Source organism: Metarhizium robertsii (assembly GCF_000187425.2).
Source record: "Metarhizium robertsii ARSEF 23 chromosome Unknown MAA_Scf_1, whole genome shotgun sequence".
In the NCBI taxonomy this organism is placed as follows: domain Eukaryota; kingdom Fungi; phylum Ascomycota; class Sordariomycetes; order Hypocreales; family Clavicipitaceae; genus Metarhizium; species Metarhizium robertsii.
In genome coordinates, this window is record NW_011942149.1 from 1025191 (window position 1) to 1037618 (window position 12428).

The window sequence follows — 12428 nt, forward strand, 5'->3', positions numbered from 1 at the left end:
CTCCATTAGCAATGCGTCGGAAGACATTGGGCCGTTCTTTATGACAACAGAGATTTATACATGTGCCACTCGTCTCTCAGCTCGGGTTGCCCAAAAGGATGGATCTCCTGTGTACCTCCCATCTCGTGTGCCAACTATCAAGATTTTGGCCCCCCTTGGTGCGTCCAATATTTCCAACAATTTCGACCCAATTTCGCCGGCAGTCTTTTGCCGTGTGGCTGCCGCGCTAACTGATAAAAACGGAGCAGCAAAACAAGATTTTCTCAACCGACGGCGTATTTATCCCCGTCCGTGGCCTGACAACTTGGAGGGGCTGCCTTGGGACCAGGGCCGATCGTGGCCGAGTCGCTTCTTGTCTAATCAATCAGGCAACTGATGTGACATATTTCAGGTTACTTACCAGCTGTATGGTTGTTATCTGATCCGAATCTTTGACCAAACAATATTCCCCATCTTTGGCCCATCGCTGGCCCATCGCTGGGTCTCTTGGCAATCACTTGGCCGCTTGGCTGTCTCGGCTCTCGCCTAGTGCCCTGCGACCGTCAATCCTTGGCATTCCTGCAACTACTAGCTTGTACCTGTCACATTCGTGGTGCTCCGGCTTGGGAGGTTTCCATCTGCCGACAAATTCCTAGCCTTCTTTTATCTGATTCCCCCCTCCCCCAAGAGGCAGCTTTTCGTTGGGCAAGATCGCTTTCTGGCAAACACAACAAGGCTATTCCTCAACATGGCCAAGGACGTATTTTCAGTGCCAATCTTTCTTGTCGTCTTTCGAGAGACACTGGAGACGGTCATCATTGTGTCTGTATTGCTTGCTTTTCTCAAACAGACTCTCGATGGCCCTGAGCGGGATGTAAGGACATACAAAGCACTTCGCCGCCAGGTATGTTTGACGCACTTTCGTCCCGTCTTCAAGCCCTAATTTCGTGTGATAGGTATGGCTTGGTGTTGCTGCGGGATTCTTCCTCTGCATGGTTGTTGCTGCTGCCCTGATTGGTGTCTTTTATACCGTTGGATCCAATTCCTGGGACAAAAATGAGAACTACTACGAGGGTGCTTTTTGTCTCTTTGCCGCAGTCATCATTACAGTGATGGGTGCTGCCCTTCTTCGAATCGGCAAAATGCAAGCAAAATGGCGCGTCAAGCTCGCCAAGGCTATCGAATCACCCATCAAAGCCGGCTCCAGGGGCTGCTTCTCCCACTGGCTGGAGAAGTACTCCATGTTTGTTCTGCCCTTCATAACCGTTCTTCGCGAGGGTATTGAGGCTGTTGTGTTTGTTGCTGGTGTCACCTTCTCAGCTCCTGCATATGCCGTTCCCTTGCCCGTCGTCGTTGGACTCCTTGTTGGCGGCATTATCGGTTACCTTTTGTACAAGTAAGGGATGCCCGGAAACTATGGTATTGAAACTCGCTCTAACGTGTGCTCAGGGGTGGTTCTACTGCCAAGCTGCAAATTTTCCTTGTTGCCTCAACCTGTCTCCTTTATCTCGTCGCTGCCGGTCTCTTTTCCCGTGGCGTTTGGCATCTCGAGGCACAAAAGTGGAACAATGCCATTGGCGGTGATGCTGCAGAAACTGGCAATGGTCCAGGTTCATACGATATCGACAAGAGTGTTTGGCACGTGAATGTAAGTAGCTGACTACGCAAAGCCCCCAATCGTGCATGTCAAAAAATGCAACAGATTGCTGACTGTCACCAAGTGCTGCTCACCCACTTCCACCAGCGACGGCGGCTGGGGTGTCTTCAACGCCATTCTCGGCTGGCAAAACTCCGCCACCTATGGCTCGGTCATTTCCTACAATGTCTACTGGATCTTTGTAATAGCTGGTTTCATCGTCATGCGATTCAAGGAAACCAAGGGCCACTGGCCATTCATGAAGGCCAAGGCCCCCGCTGCTCGGGAGGACAGCGTCAGTGGAAGTTCTAGCCCGCAGGAGAGCGAAGTCGTGAAGTCCACGAACGTGACGGAGAAGACTACCCCTGCATAGTCAATCCCAAACACATGATACACAATTCCACCACTGGTGGAGAGGGGATGAATAATTAGACGTATATATAGTGGTTCTATCCAAGTTGAGCAAGTCCTTAATACCAAAAAGTTGGCAACCTTGAAGCGTCTAATTCCCACGACTTGTCGCAAGATTAGGCCTCTGGTGTCCAATCCCATGTATCCGCAGTGAACAGCCGCCTCGCCATCCCATCTGCATATAAAGCGCCCTCATATCTCAACCTCTGATCGGTCGCCAGGGCCCTCGTAAAGGCAAACGCATTGGAACCCTCTTCCGCGTCTCTGACATTCCTCAAGCCCTCCTTCTCATTCAACCACGAAACATCTGCCCTCCTTCGCTTCCAATCTGCCAGCGGAATTGCCACCACGCCCGCACCTACCATGGCCCTAACATAGTCTAGAATGGGATCAATTCGAATCCTCAGCCCGCAATTTGTGTGGTGCTTGTCAATCTGGTAATTGGGACACTGTTTCAAGGTCCCCAACAGCTCGTCTATATCCACCATTGACGTATCCGGCACGTTGTCCACCGACGACGGCGCAAAGTCCACGAGGTGCAGCAGATCCTTTGACAGGAGGAATTTCAGCATCTGGCCAAACTGGAACGAGTCGCAGGCGGTGCTGGAGTCGTACCCCAGCTTGCACTGGCGATTACGAGAAGCGTACAGGGTAAGAAAATGGCGCTGAATGGAGGCTATGGTGTCCAGGATACATTCTCGACGGTACCGGAGTTCTTCTGCGTGGGTTGGTTAGGTCTGGGGAGTGTGAAAGAAGCGCGCCCCGGGAGAAAGGGGGGGTTTATTACCTTCTATGCCTTCCGGGAGATGCCACCATGCGCCCTGTACTTCGTCCTCTTCGCCGTATACGCCCCAGAGCCGTGAGCCCCGAATGACTAGTTCCCTGCTGGCCTGGTGCAAACGCATCGGCTGCCCCAAGAGCCAGGCCACGAGAATCTTCTGACGCAAGACCTTCTCCGTCTCCGTCACACGTCCCGACTCATCCAGGTACGGGCGGGTGTTGGTCAGGGGCCACTTGAACTTGATGTCCATGAGGGCTCGAGACACAGGGGCGCGGCAGTCGAATCGATCTGCTAGCAACGCCAACGTGGTCGCATACGACATGACCGTGCGAGTCGTCTTGATAGGCACCTGGTGGATGATGCGAAGCATGTCCTCAAATACGGATTCCCTCCCCGCAGACTGCGTCGCCTCATCATCGTCTGTAATTTTCACACGAGGCAGCTCAGCTGGATCTGCTTCTGAAGTCTTTATCTTTCTGCCAGCTAGGTCGGCATGGACAGCGGTAATGAGTTTGGCTTCCCGGAATTGCGGGTTTGTGAGCAAATTGCCAAAGTACTGGGAGTGTGTCTTAAGCATGTCCAGCTGTACGCGGTATGCAATGGTGACCTTGGGCTTCAAGACCTGTGGCGGCGCGGATGGGCCATTGGGGAGGCTGGATATGCGGGAGGCAGAGAGGGCCGCCTTGCGGGTTTTCCTGAGTGTCTCGGCGGATGTTTCGAAGGTTACGGAAAGAATGATATCACCGATGGGAGTGATGTTGACGACGTCCGGGAGGATGTGTGGTTTGCTGGGTTTCGAGGGGCCATCAGAGGACTCGGCGTCTGCGGAGGGTGCAGACTCGCCCATTTTGCGGTTGGGGATGGCATCGGTGTTTGCTAGGGAGAGAGCAGCATGACAGTGATGAGAGATTGTGACTGTGGTGCGTGAGCTTGGAGATTGGCGGTGCGTGAGTGGCAACTCGCGTGCTCATGTCTCATTCGAGGTGTGAGGACTCTGGACTCTCTGGACTCAGGGCATGAGAGACGGGAGGTGGGTCCTGATTCGAGCCAAACCATCATCTCCAACGTTCCTCCGGCCAAATTCTCCGTGGCGAGAGGTTCAAAGTCCCGCCATCAATACAAAAATTGCTGTTTTTTTTTTAACTCATCAGCAGTAGTCGAATGTCTGGTCGTTTCAATCTGATCGGTGGGGGCCGCAACGATGTCCAGCTGCGTCCAAGAAGTCCAGGAACAAGACAGGCCAGGCCAGGCCAGGCCAGTTGGCGCTTTACCATGTTGGGCAGGGGGCAGACTGAATGCTGAATGCTGAACACCCAACAAACAATCAACCACACTCAATGTCGATCCAGCCCAAGCTTCGTTGCTCCTCTTGTCTAGCCCTTCTCATCCCGCAACGCCGCCTTTGCACCTCCTTCACGCCGACACAAAGTCCTGGTAGTCTCCTTGTTTGATCGGTTGGAAGCTTTCGGTCCGCAGAGCAGCATCCCGCCAAACCACCACCGCCTCCTCCGCTCTGCATCGCAGGCCCATGGCTGTAGTTCGCAGCGGGCTGGCTTGTGTTCGGTTACCCAGGGGGAGCTGATGCGTGACCTCGCCGGGTTCTATTCTACAGCATCGCTTCTACCCTTCAATGGCATCCATACGACACGCCGCGCGGAGCTCTGCGTCCAGAGCCGCAGCTCACATGGCGGCTGAGGGGGTCTCCATGCCGAAGGCATCAGCAACCCTTCTTGGCGCAGGTTCGGCGTTTAGGGCCACGTCCGCAGAAGACGCTACACGTCCACGATTAAAACCTACGGGGACAGCGGCACGAAGGTCCTTGTCGTCGGCCTCGGGGGCTCGTGGCGGCAGCCCATCCCGGCAGACTCGCGCCCAACGTCGAAGCACCTCTCCGCTTGTGACGAGCCGCCACAACTACGTGCCTGTGCCGCGATACCCAGACCAGCAACTGCGACAGTACTTCCACACGTATTTTGTCACGCATCTTCCGTCGTCGTCGCTTCACCCGGACTCGCACCGCACCATTGGCCCCGGCCACAAACTGCCCCGCGATGCGTCGACCCCCCATACACCGAGTCCCGGTCTGTCTCCCGCCGCCGTGTCCATTCCCAACATGCAGAGTCGAGACCTGACCGTGGTCCGCATACCGCTGCGGAGGGCGAAGCACCATTTCGGCTCCGCGACGGCCAGGGGGAGCAGGCCGTATAACGAGGATACGGACCAGGCCGGCACAGTGGACATACCTGCCTTCGCAAAGAGGGGTCCCATGAGCGTGAGGCAAAAACCAGGCGAAGCCACTCCGGCAGACAGCGTGTTAGGCGATCCCCAAATATTCTACTTTGGCGTCTTTGATGGCCACGGGGGCACACAATGTTCTCACTTCCTACGAGACGAGCTACACGGATACATCGAGGAGGCAGCCATTGAGTTTGGCCTGCAAAGCAGCCTGCGAAAGAGCAAGCCCGGGAGAGACCAGCAAAAGCCCGCAATCGGCGAAAAGCCGACGTCAAAACAACGAGCCCTTGACTCGATTGACATGAAGTCGGCCAAAGACGTCGAAACGAAAATGGACGTGCCCGACCCGGACAACCGCAGATTCGTCGGCGACCCCCCGAACCACGGACAGGCCCTCCCGAGCGCCAAATCACCACCGGCCGAGTCGCAGAACATGGACAAGGCCATCAGACTCGAGCGCGACCTCGTCAAGGCCTACGGAACCACCATAGGCGGCTACTTTCGTCGCTTCAACCCGGAGCATTTCGACACGTCCCCCGAAGCTGGCAAGCAGGCCTCCATCACGGTCGAGTCCAGCCTGGCGTACGCCTTCCTCCGCGCCGACCTGGATTTTGTGTCGGCGCAAGCTCGCAAAGCCGACCCGGACGACTCGGACCAGCCCCTCAACGACGACGAGATCCTGGGCGCCCCCCACGCGACGCCGTCGGGCCACGGCATCGGCGGAACCACGCGCTTCAAGGGCGGCTCGACGGCCTCGGTGGCACTCATATCGACGCCCACGACGGCGCCGTTCTGGCACCCGGCCGCGCACTCGACCCTCGTCGCCGCGCACGTGGGCGACTCGCGCATCCTGCTGTGCGAGACGGCCACCGGCCTCCCCCACCCCCTGACGTCGGACCACCACCCCACGACGCCCACGGAGAGCCGGCGCCTCCGCCGCTACGCGCCCGCCGGCTCCATGGTCACGGGCGACTCCTTTGGCGAGGAGCGCATCGCGGGGCTCGCCAACTCGCGCGCCTTTGGCGACATCAAGTCCAAGCGCATCGGGGTGTCGGCCGAGCCCGAGATCACGCGCGTGGAGATGGGCCCCGCCGAGTTCTCCTTCCTCGTCCTCATGAGCGACGGCGTCTCGGGCACCCTGAGCGACCAGGAGATCGTAGACGTCATCAAGGAGGCCAAGACGCCCGAGCAGGGGGCGCGCAACGTCGTCGAGTACGCGACCGAGGTGTCCAGGGACGGCGACAACGCCACCTGTCAGGTTGTCCGGCTGGGCGGGTGGGAGAGACGGTCCGAGGGCGGGCTGGGCAGCATGGGCACCAAGGAGATTAGGGACATTAGGAAAGCGGAGGCGCAGGACCCGAGGAGGGGCAAGAGGTGAGGTTTGTTCATTCAGTCTTTGTGTGCAATCAATTTTTCGTCATGAGCGGCATGCCTTGGGTGTGGTGATGGATGGGCATAGGGTGGAGTTTGCATGTAGCGACCACTAGATACTTGGCTGCATAGGCGGTGTGCTGACGATATACATATAAATGGACTGCTTGGTGGATGGCTTACGATTCTGAGTACATGGTTTCAAGACAATTTTTTTTGAAAATATCGACGACGGCTCTTTTAAGACTCGTCTCTACATACACGTCCATGTAATTCATATCGACATACCTCATATTCAGAGCCTATTTTCCCAACAACCCCTACTAAAACCTGAATTCCGTGAAATCATCCAAACATACTTGAGCTTTGTATCTAGTAGCGTCCCTGGCCGGGATACTGGTTCCAAGAAGGCGGCTGACCTTGTCCGTAGGGGGGATATCCCTGCGGGGGTGGACCGCCGTACCCCTGGGGCGGCTGCTGCCATTGTCCTGGAGGCGGCGCACCATACTGTTGGGTTCCCGGATATCCCTGAGGACCACCGGGAGGAGGTTGCTGGCCGTAGCCCTGGTAATACTGTCCCGGGGGTGGGGGGGCATTGTAGCCTGCCTGGAAGGTGTTGGATTCGTTCATGTACGAAGCCGCCTCTCCTCCCCCGCTCGTCGAGGTATAGGACGGCGGAGTGGGCATCTTGCTTGTCTCCGGAGCAGGAGAGTTGGATACGTAGTTGGCGGCCTGCTCGCCGTCATTTCCAGACATGGAGTCCAAATCGCGGGTGCGAACCTGGGACCATAGTGAGCCGGCGACTTTGCCGTGGCCGAGCTGGCTGAGGGCGTCAAAGGCACCGTGGGAGTGGCCGCCTCCACTGCTGCCCGATTTGGCGCCGTTGAGGATGTGGTTCTTGCCCGTCTTGACGGATTCCGAGGAGAGGATGCGTTCGAGTTCGTGGCGACGCGGGTGCTGGTCGGCCCACATTCGTACTGTCTGGAACATGTCACGCTGAATTTCGATATTTTCGCTGCGCAGGGCTGGGTGGTGGAAGGCCCGGATGACGTCGTTGACGACCTCATCTACGGGGACATTGGGGTTTTCCCAGGCAAAGATGACGCGACTGAGGTTGTGTGAGCGGATATTGAACAAGGGCAAGACGGGATCACCTAGGGCGTGGAACTTACGGAACCGCGTATTGAAGAATTGTCGCGGCGACTCGGCCGGCACAAGAGTTCAGGACGTTGGTGAAGTGGTCCTTGGACAGCATAGAGTGGGTAGGATCAGAGCATCTGTTGTTCTCCCACGGCTCCAGCTGGGACTTGGAGCTGGCGCTGATGACGCCGGATGAGCCTTCCTTTAAAACTTTGGTGACGGAGTTTATGATGGGCCGGATGAAGGGGGCGAGAAGACCCAATACAAAGGCAGTCAGGGTCTCGCTGATGTGTTCCAGGAGCTTCTCCAGACCTGGAACCTTGGCAATACCACGGCTGATTGCCTTGACGATCTTGTCGCGGAACACCAGGATGGGGTAGATGCGTTTGGCGGTCTTTACGGGGTCAAAGTCGGGGCTCATCCCCGGTACGACGTTGGCATTGTCGGCACGAGTTCGCTGCTGGTTCTGCCGGTTTTCTCGCTCCTGGGCTTCAGAAGCTTCCTTGAGGTCTCTTGCCTCGGAAGCAAATCCAGTTCCAACATCAGGGAGCTTGGAGAGAAGGGAGATGAAGTCGCTTGGACCAGAGCCGTCGAACAATCCCCTGTCGCCTGTAGCCACGGGACCGCTTCTGGCACCTTCGGCATTTTTCAGGGCCACATCAACTTCATCGACCTCGGATTGGGTAAAATGATCATTGGCTTCGCCAATGACGGAGTGCAAGAAGTCAACGGCACCAAAGGTACCAGTTACTATGGGATAGATCCTCTTGCCCTGGATGTTTATCTCGGTTTGGGTTCCGCAGTGAGGGAACACATTGTGGTACCCAAGCTCTCGCAGAGCCAGCTCACAATAGTTGCTGTGCGCCCCAAAGTCCTCTAGGCAATGGAGCGCTTGACCCAGGCAGCGGAGGGCCTCGCAGAGATTCTCGTCCTTGCCCTTGCCACGTTCACCACAAGTGTAGAGGCGGCCAAAGTGGATACTGCGAGCAAAGCTGAAGCGAATGTATCCGGTACTGGTGGCCCATTGTCCCGTCTCGTTGGCAATGTAGTTCTTCATTCCCGTTTTCATATCAATCTCTGTTTCGACGGGCTGGACGGGACCGCGGAGACGGGGGTCGAAGGTGCGGGCATCGACGCCATCTGCGTACCCAAGGGGGTTGTCGATGTGCTCCTCTGGGCGATAGCAGCCGAGACGCTCCTCGGTGACTTCGAATTCTTCGGTGGCATAGCCGAAAGCCATGAATGAGAGAACCCAGACCTGGATTTGTCGACAATCCTTGTTAGCTGTGTAGGCGTGTGCGACGAGGCGCGGGGACTCACGAGGATTCGAATCGTGGCGGCGTTGACGCCCTTGAGACTGCCGACATCGACGGCTTGGGAGTAATCGCGGAGCCAGTTTCCAAAGTAGGTTCGCTTGATCAGCATGGAGGTCCATTTCTTGCCGTGCAAGAAGGCGACACTGGCGAGCATATCCTCGATATCTACAATGCAATGGCTGTCAATATTTGGCGGGGTAGCCCCATGTGGAAATCAACATACCTCCATGGCGCCAGTTGTGTCCTTCGACCTGGCGGCAATGTGTTAGCCGTGCGCATGAGAGCTCGAAATGGGATCACGGCTTTGTTCATACCTGGGCAATGGATGGGATGTTTCCAGCCCCAAAGGCGGCAGCCCTGCCAGGAAGCAAGACCAAGCAGACGGCGAGCACTAGGAGCCACGTGCCCCGCGGCAGAGAAGGCGATGACATGACGTCGTAAGCTACTGTTGCGGAAGGTGAATGTGGGATTTGGACAAGGGCAGATGATGGTAGGTTTCGAGATGGACCAGGCGATCGCAGGCTAGGCGCGATGGACTGGAAAGGCGATAGAGGAACAGAGTTGCGATGGCTTCAGGGACCGAGTGCAGAGACCGGCTGGGACTACTTGGCGGCGACCTTGATTTCGACTCCGAGCCAAAACGCTGCTATTTTCAGCCCCGCAAGGAATCTTGAGCTGGCGCGCTGTTCGCATTGTTGGACCCTCCATGGTCGCTCTCTGCCCCGCCACCGGCTACTTGAGCCTCCGCGGCTGACGCCAACGTTTGAACATGTAGATGATCCGTGCACCAGCGAGTTGCAAACGCCGGTTTGATCAATACGATTCTACATTACAACATAAAACTAGTATTTTACCAGTATGTACTAATATAAAACTTATATAAAGACTAATTTAACAATTAATGCCCCCAAACACTATATAACCCGCGGGCTTTTTTAAATTTAATGTAAGCGTTCCTAGAAAGAAGACCTAGACTCCACTTTTTCAAGCGCCAAGGCACATGCATGTGCTTGTTTGTCATAGTAGATGGAATCAGTCAGCACTATAAGCCAGTGCCAGTTTAGACCACACAAGTCAAGTATTGGAATCATGGTGTACCAAGTTGGAATATCAGGTCAATTTCAGTCACGCTAGATTGGGAATCATCGTTGTGACCCTAGTTTAACCAGCTCCTTGGCTTTTTACACACGAGGCACAAACTGAATAACGCACTTCTGGCTAACAGAAAATCAATTGCCGGCCTCTTAATCAAATCAATAGGGTAGCGTCAATGCTAGTCTACAGTGGTCCATATGATCCAACAAATTCTTTGTTCTGCATACTAGTACAGAGTGATAGTAACATAAAGTATGATTATAAAGCATGAGGTCAATTTGGATTAAGAAATCCAAAGCTCACCGCTCTCCCTCTCTCTTTCAGGCCCGGTAGTTGGAGTAGGCTGTGATGGTATCGCTCAATTTTTTCCCTTGTTTTTCAATAGGGCCTCTAGGGCCGACTTTAGGTTCAGCAGAAAAAAATCATGTTATTAGTGTGCCACCAGACATTTTGCTTTAGCCGCCACGTGACTAGTAGCCCTGTGCTGTTGGTCGTGCGGCTTCAGTATGGACTTTTCTCCCCTCTTTGAAAGTTGGAAATACGTTTTGCATTGTTAAATAAACATCTGATCTCTTTACCTTCTCACCTATTACCTCGCGCCATCGAGTCATGCGTACTGATTTCCGCCATGGCAACCTCAACCCTCAAAATCCTTCTCATTGGCAAAGGAGCTCGCGAGCATAGCTTGGCTTGGAAACTGTCTCAAAGCCCATCTGTGCAACACATCTACGTTGTCCCTGGGAACGGCGGCACACAAGATCTTCCCAATGTCTCGAATATTTCTCATATCGGTCAAGATAATTTCCCGGGGCTCGTTTGTTTTGCCAGAGACCAGCACATTGGCCTCGTTGTAGCTGGACCCGACGATGCTGTTGTGAACGGCATAGCTGGATATTTTGAAGGCAGTACGCACTTTACCTCGTATCTTCTGTGTGGCATGATGGGTATATAACAGTCTAGCTAATCCAAGTCCATTCAGCTGGTATCCCTTGCTTTTCTCCCTCCAAGGCGGCAGCAGAAATAGAGGGGTCCAAAGCATACTCCAAGGCCTTGATGGAAAAATACGATATTCCAACCGCCAAGTATAAAACCTTTAGTCAATATGAAGATGCAAGAGCCTATTTGCAATCTATTGACTGCTCTCGTGTTGTATTAAAGGTTGATGGTCTGGCTGCTGGGAAGGGTGTAGTGCTGCCTGCCAATGAGGCGGAAGCACTTGACGCATTGCGTCTGATGATGGTTGAGTCTAAATTTGGCTTCTCGGGACAATCTGTTGTCATCGAAGAATTTCTAGATGGCGACGAAATCAGTGTTCTCACTTTCGTGGATGGCTGCGGAGCTTTCAAATCCCTTCCACCAGGGCAGGACCATAAGCGTATATTTAATGGAAATAAAGGTCCTAATACTGGAGGCATGGGAGTTTATGCGCCTCTGAGTTTCTTAACCACCCAAGATCTCGAGACAATCGACCGGGAAATCATCAGGCCTACGCTTGAGGCTCTTCAAGCCGAAGGTATGCTGTAAATTCATCCGTCATCTCTTGTTACTAATTTTCTGTCCTAGGCCGACCTTTTTCTGGCATGCTCTTCACTGGCATAATGATAACAAGAGATGGACCCAAGGTTTTGGAATACAATGCTAGGTTTGGAGACCCCGAGACGCAGACAATGATGATGCTGCTTGCTCCAGAATGTGACCTTGCCACGATCCTCATTGCCTGTTGCACAAAGAAGCTTCAAGATGTAGCTATCCCCGTACGTCCCGGATTCGCTTGCAATGTGGTGGTTGCAGCCGGGGGCTACCCTGAGTCCTACCGCAAAGGTGATGTCATCACGGTCGAGGGCTGTCCATCAGGTCTGTCGGTACTGGTCCCGTAGATTTGATACATACTAATTGCATCTAGGTGTGGAGATTTTCCACGCTGGAACGGAGAAATCGGCAGATGGGCAACTTTTAACGACTGGTGGCAGAGTCCTCTGTGCGGCGTCGTATGGGTCAACTCTAGAAGAAGCAGTCTCTCTCGCTTATAGAGGCGTACAAGCCGTGCAGTTCAAGGATAAAACGTACAGAACGGACATTGCTTCACGGTAAGTCACAGTAATTGCCCTATCAAGCTTTCAACTTGATCAAGTGTTAATCTGTTGTTTTTACCTTTGTAGTTGCCTGTGAAGGGAGCTCCGTGGATACAAGGTGACGTTTGTCCTGTCAAATAGGTGGAACGGGATAGGAGGGGCGCGAAAGAGCCACAAATCCACGTTGGACTTGAGGCAAACATCAAGGGGGCCAAACTCCCGCTCTTGGAAGATGCGGATAAAATCGTGGTTGCCTCTTTCTTTGTCTCATTCACCCAGACACCTTGCCCAGAAATGAGACCAGAGGCATCCACAACCAGTCTACCTCCCAGTTGGGTCTCCCGGTTGGCATCGAATTGCTAGTTGATGTTCACTGACCTGTGAATTTTCCC

At 54.4% G+C, this 12428-nt stretch overlaps 5 protein-coding genes across 5 annotated transcripts; 3 read left to right on the top strand and 2 right to left on the bottom strand.

Annotated features, from left to right (window-relative positions):
* Window positions 1-727: 727 nt before the first annotated feature.
* MAA_08848 (Iron permease FTR1) lies at window positions 728-1988 on the top strand (the record flags this gene model as incomplete). The annotated part of the gene is made up of 4 exons (XM_007826846.1): window positions 728-883; window positions 936-1375; window positions 1429-1627; window positions 1701-1988. The coding sequence occupies 4 exons, from the start codon at window positions 728-730 to the stop codon at window positions 1986-1988; spliced, it is 1083 nt and encodes a 360-aa protein (XP_007825037.1).
* A 154-nt stretch (window positions 1989-2142) lies between these two features.
* On the bottom strand, window positions 2143-3654 carry MAA_08847 (proteinrelated to hydroxyproline-rich glycoprotein; the record flags this gene model as incomplete). The annotated part of the gene is made up of 2 exons (XM_007826845.1): window positions 2143-2744; window positions 2814-3654. The coding sequence occupies 2 exons, from the start codon at window positions 3652-3654 to the stop codon at window positions 2143-2145; spliced, it is 1443 nt and encodes a 480-aa protein (XP_007825036.1).
* Window positions 3655-4512: 858 nt separating this feature from the next.
* Window positions 4513-6420, top strand: MAA_08846 (protein phosphatase 2C; the record flags this gene model as incomplete). Its single annotated transcript, XM_007826844.1, has 1 exon — window positions 4513-6420. The coding sequence occupies one exon, from the start codon at window positions 4513-4515 to the stop codon at window positions 6418-6420; it is 1908 nt and encodes a 635-aa protein (XP_007825035.1).
* A 365-nt stretch (window positions 6421-6785) lies between these two features.
* Window positions 6786-9300, bottom strand: MAA_08845 (HET-C domain protein HetC; the record flags this gene model as incomplete). The annotated part of the gene is made up of 5 exons (XM_007826843.1): window positions 6786-7521; window positions 7586-8829; window positions 8874-9034; window positions 9093-9120; window positions 9184-9300. The coding sequence occupies 5 exons, from the start codon at window positions 9298-9300 to the stop codon at window positions 6786-6788; spliced, it is 2286 nt and encodes a 761-aa protein (XP_007825034.1).
* Window positions 9301-10592: 1292 nt separating this feature from the next.
* On the top strand, window positions 10593-12055 carry MAA_08844 (ATP-grasp fold protein; the record flags this gene model as incomplete). The annotated part of the gene is made up of 4 exons (XM_007826842.1): window positions 10593-10869; window positions 10944-11477; window positions 11528-11818; window positions 11868-12055. The coding sequence occupies 4 exons, from the start codon at window positions 10593-10595 to the stop codon at window positions 12053-12055; spliced, it is 1290 nt and encodes a 429-aa protein (XP_007825033.1).
* Window positions 12056-12428: the final 373 nt, after the last annotated feature.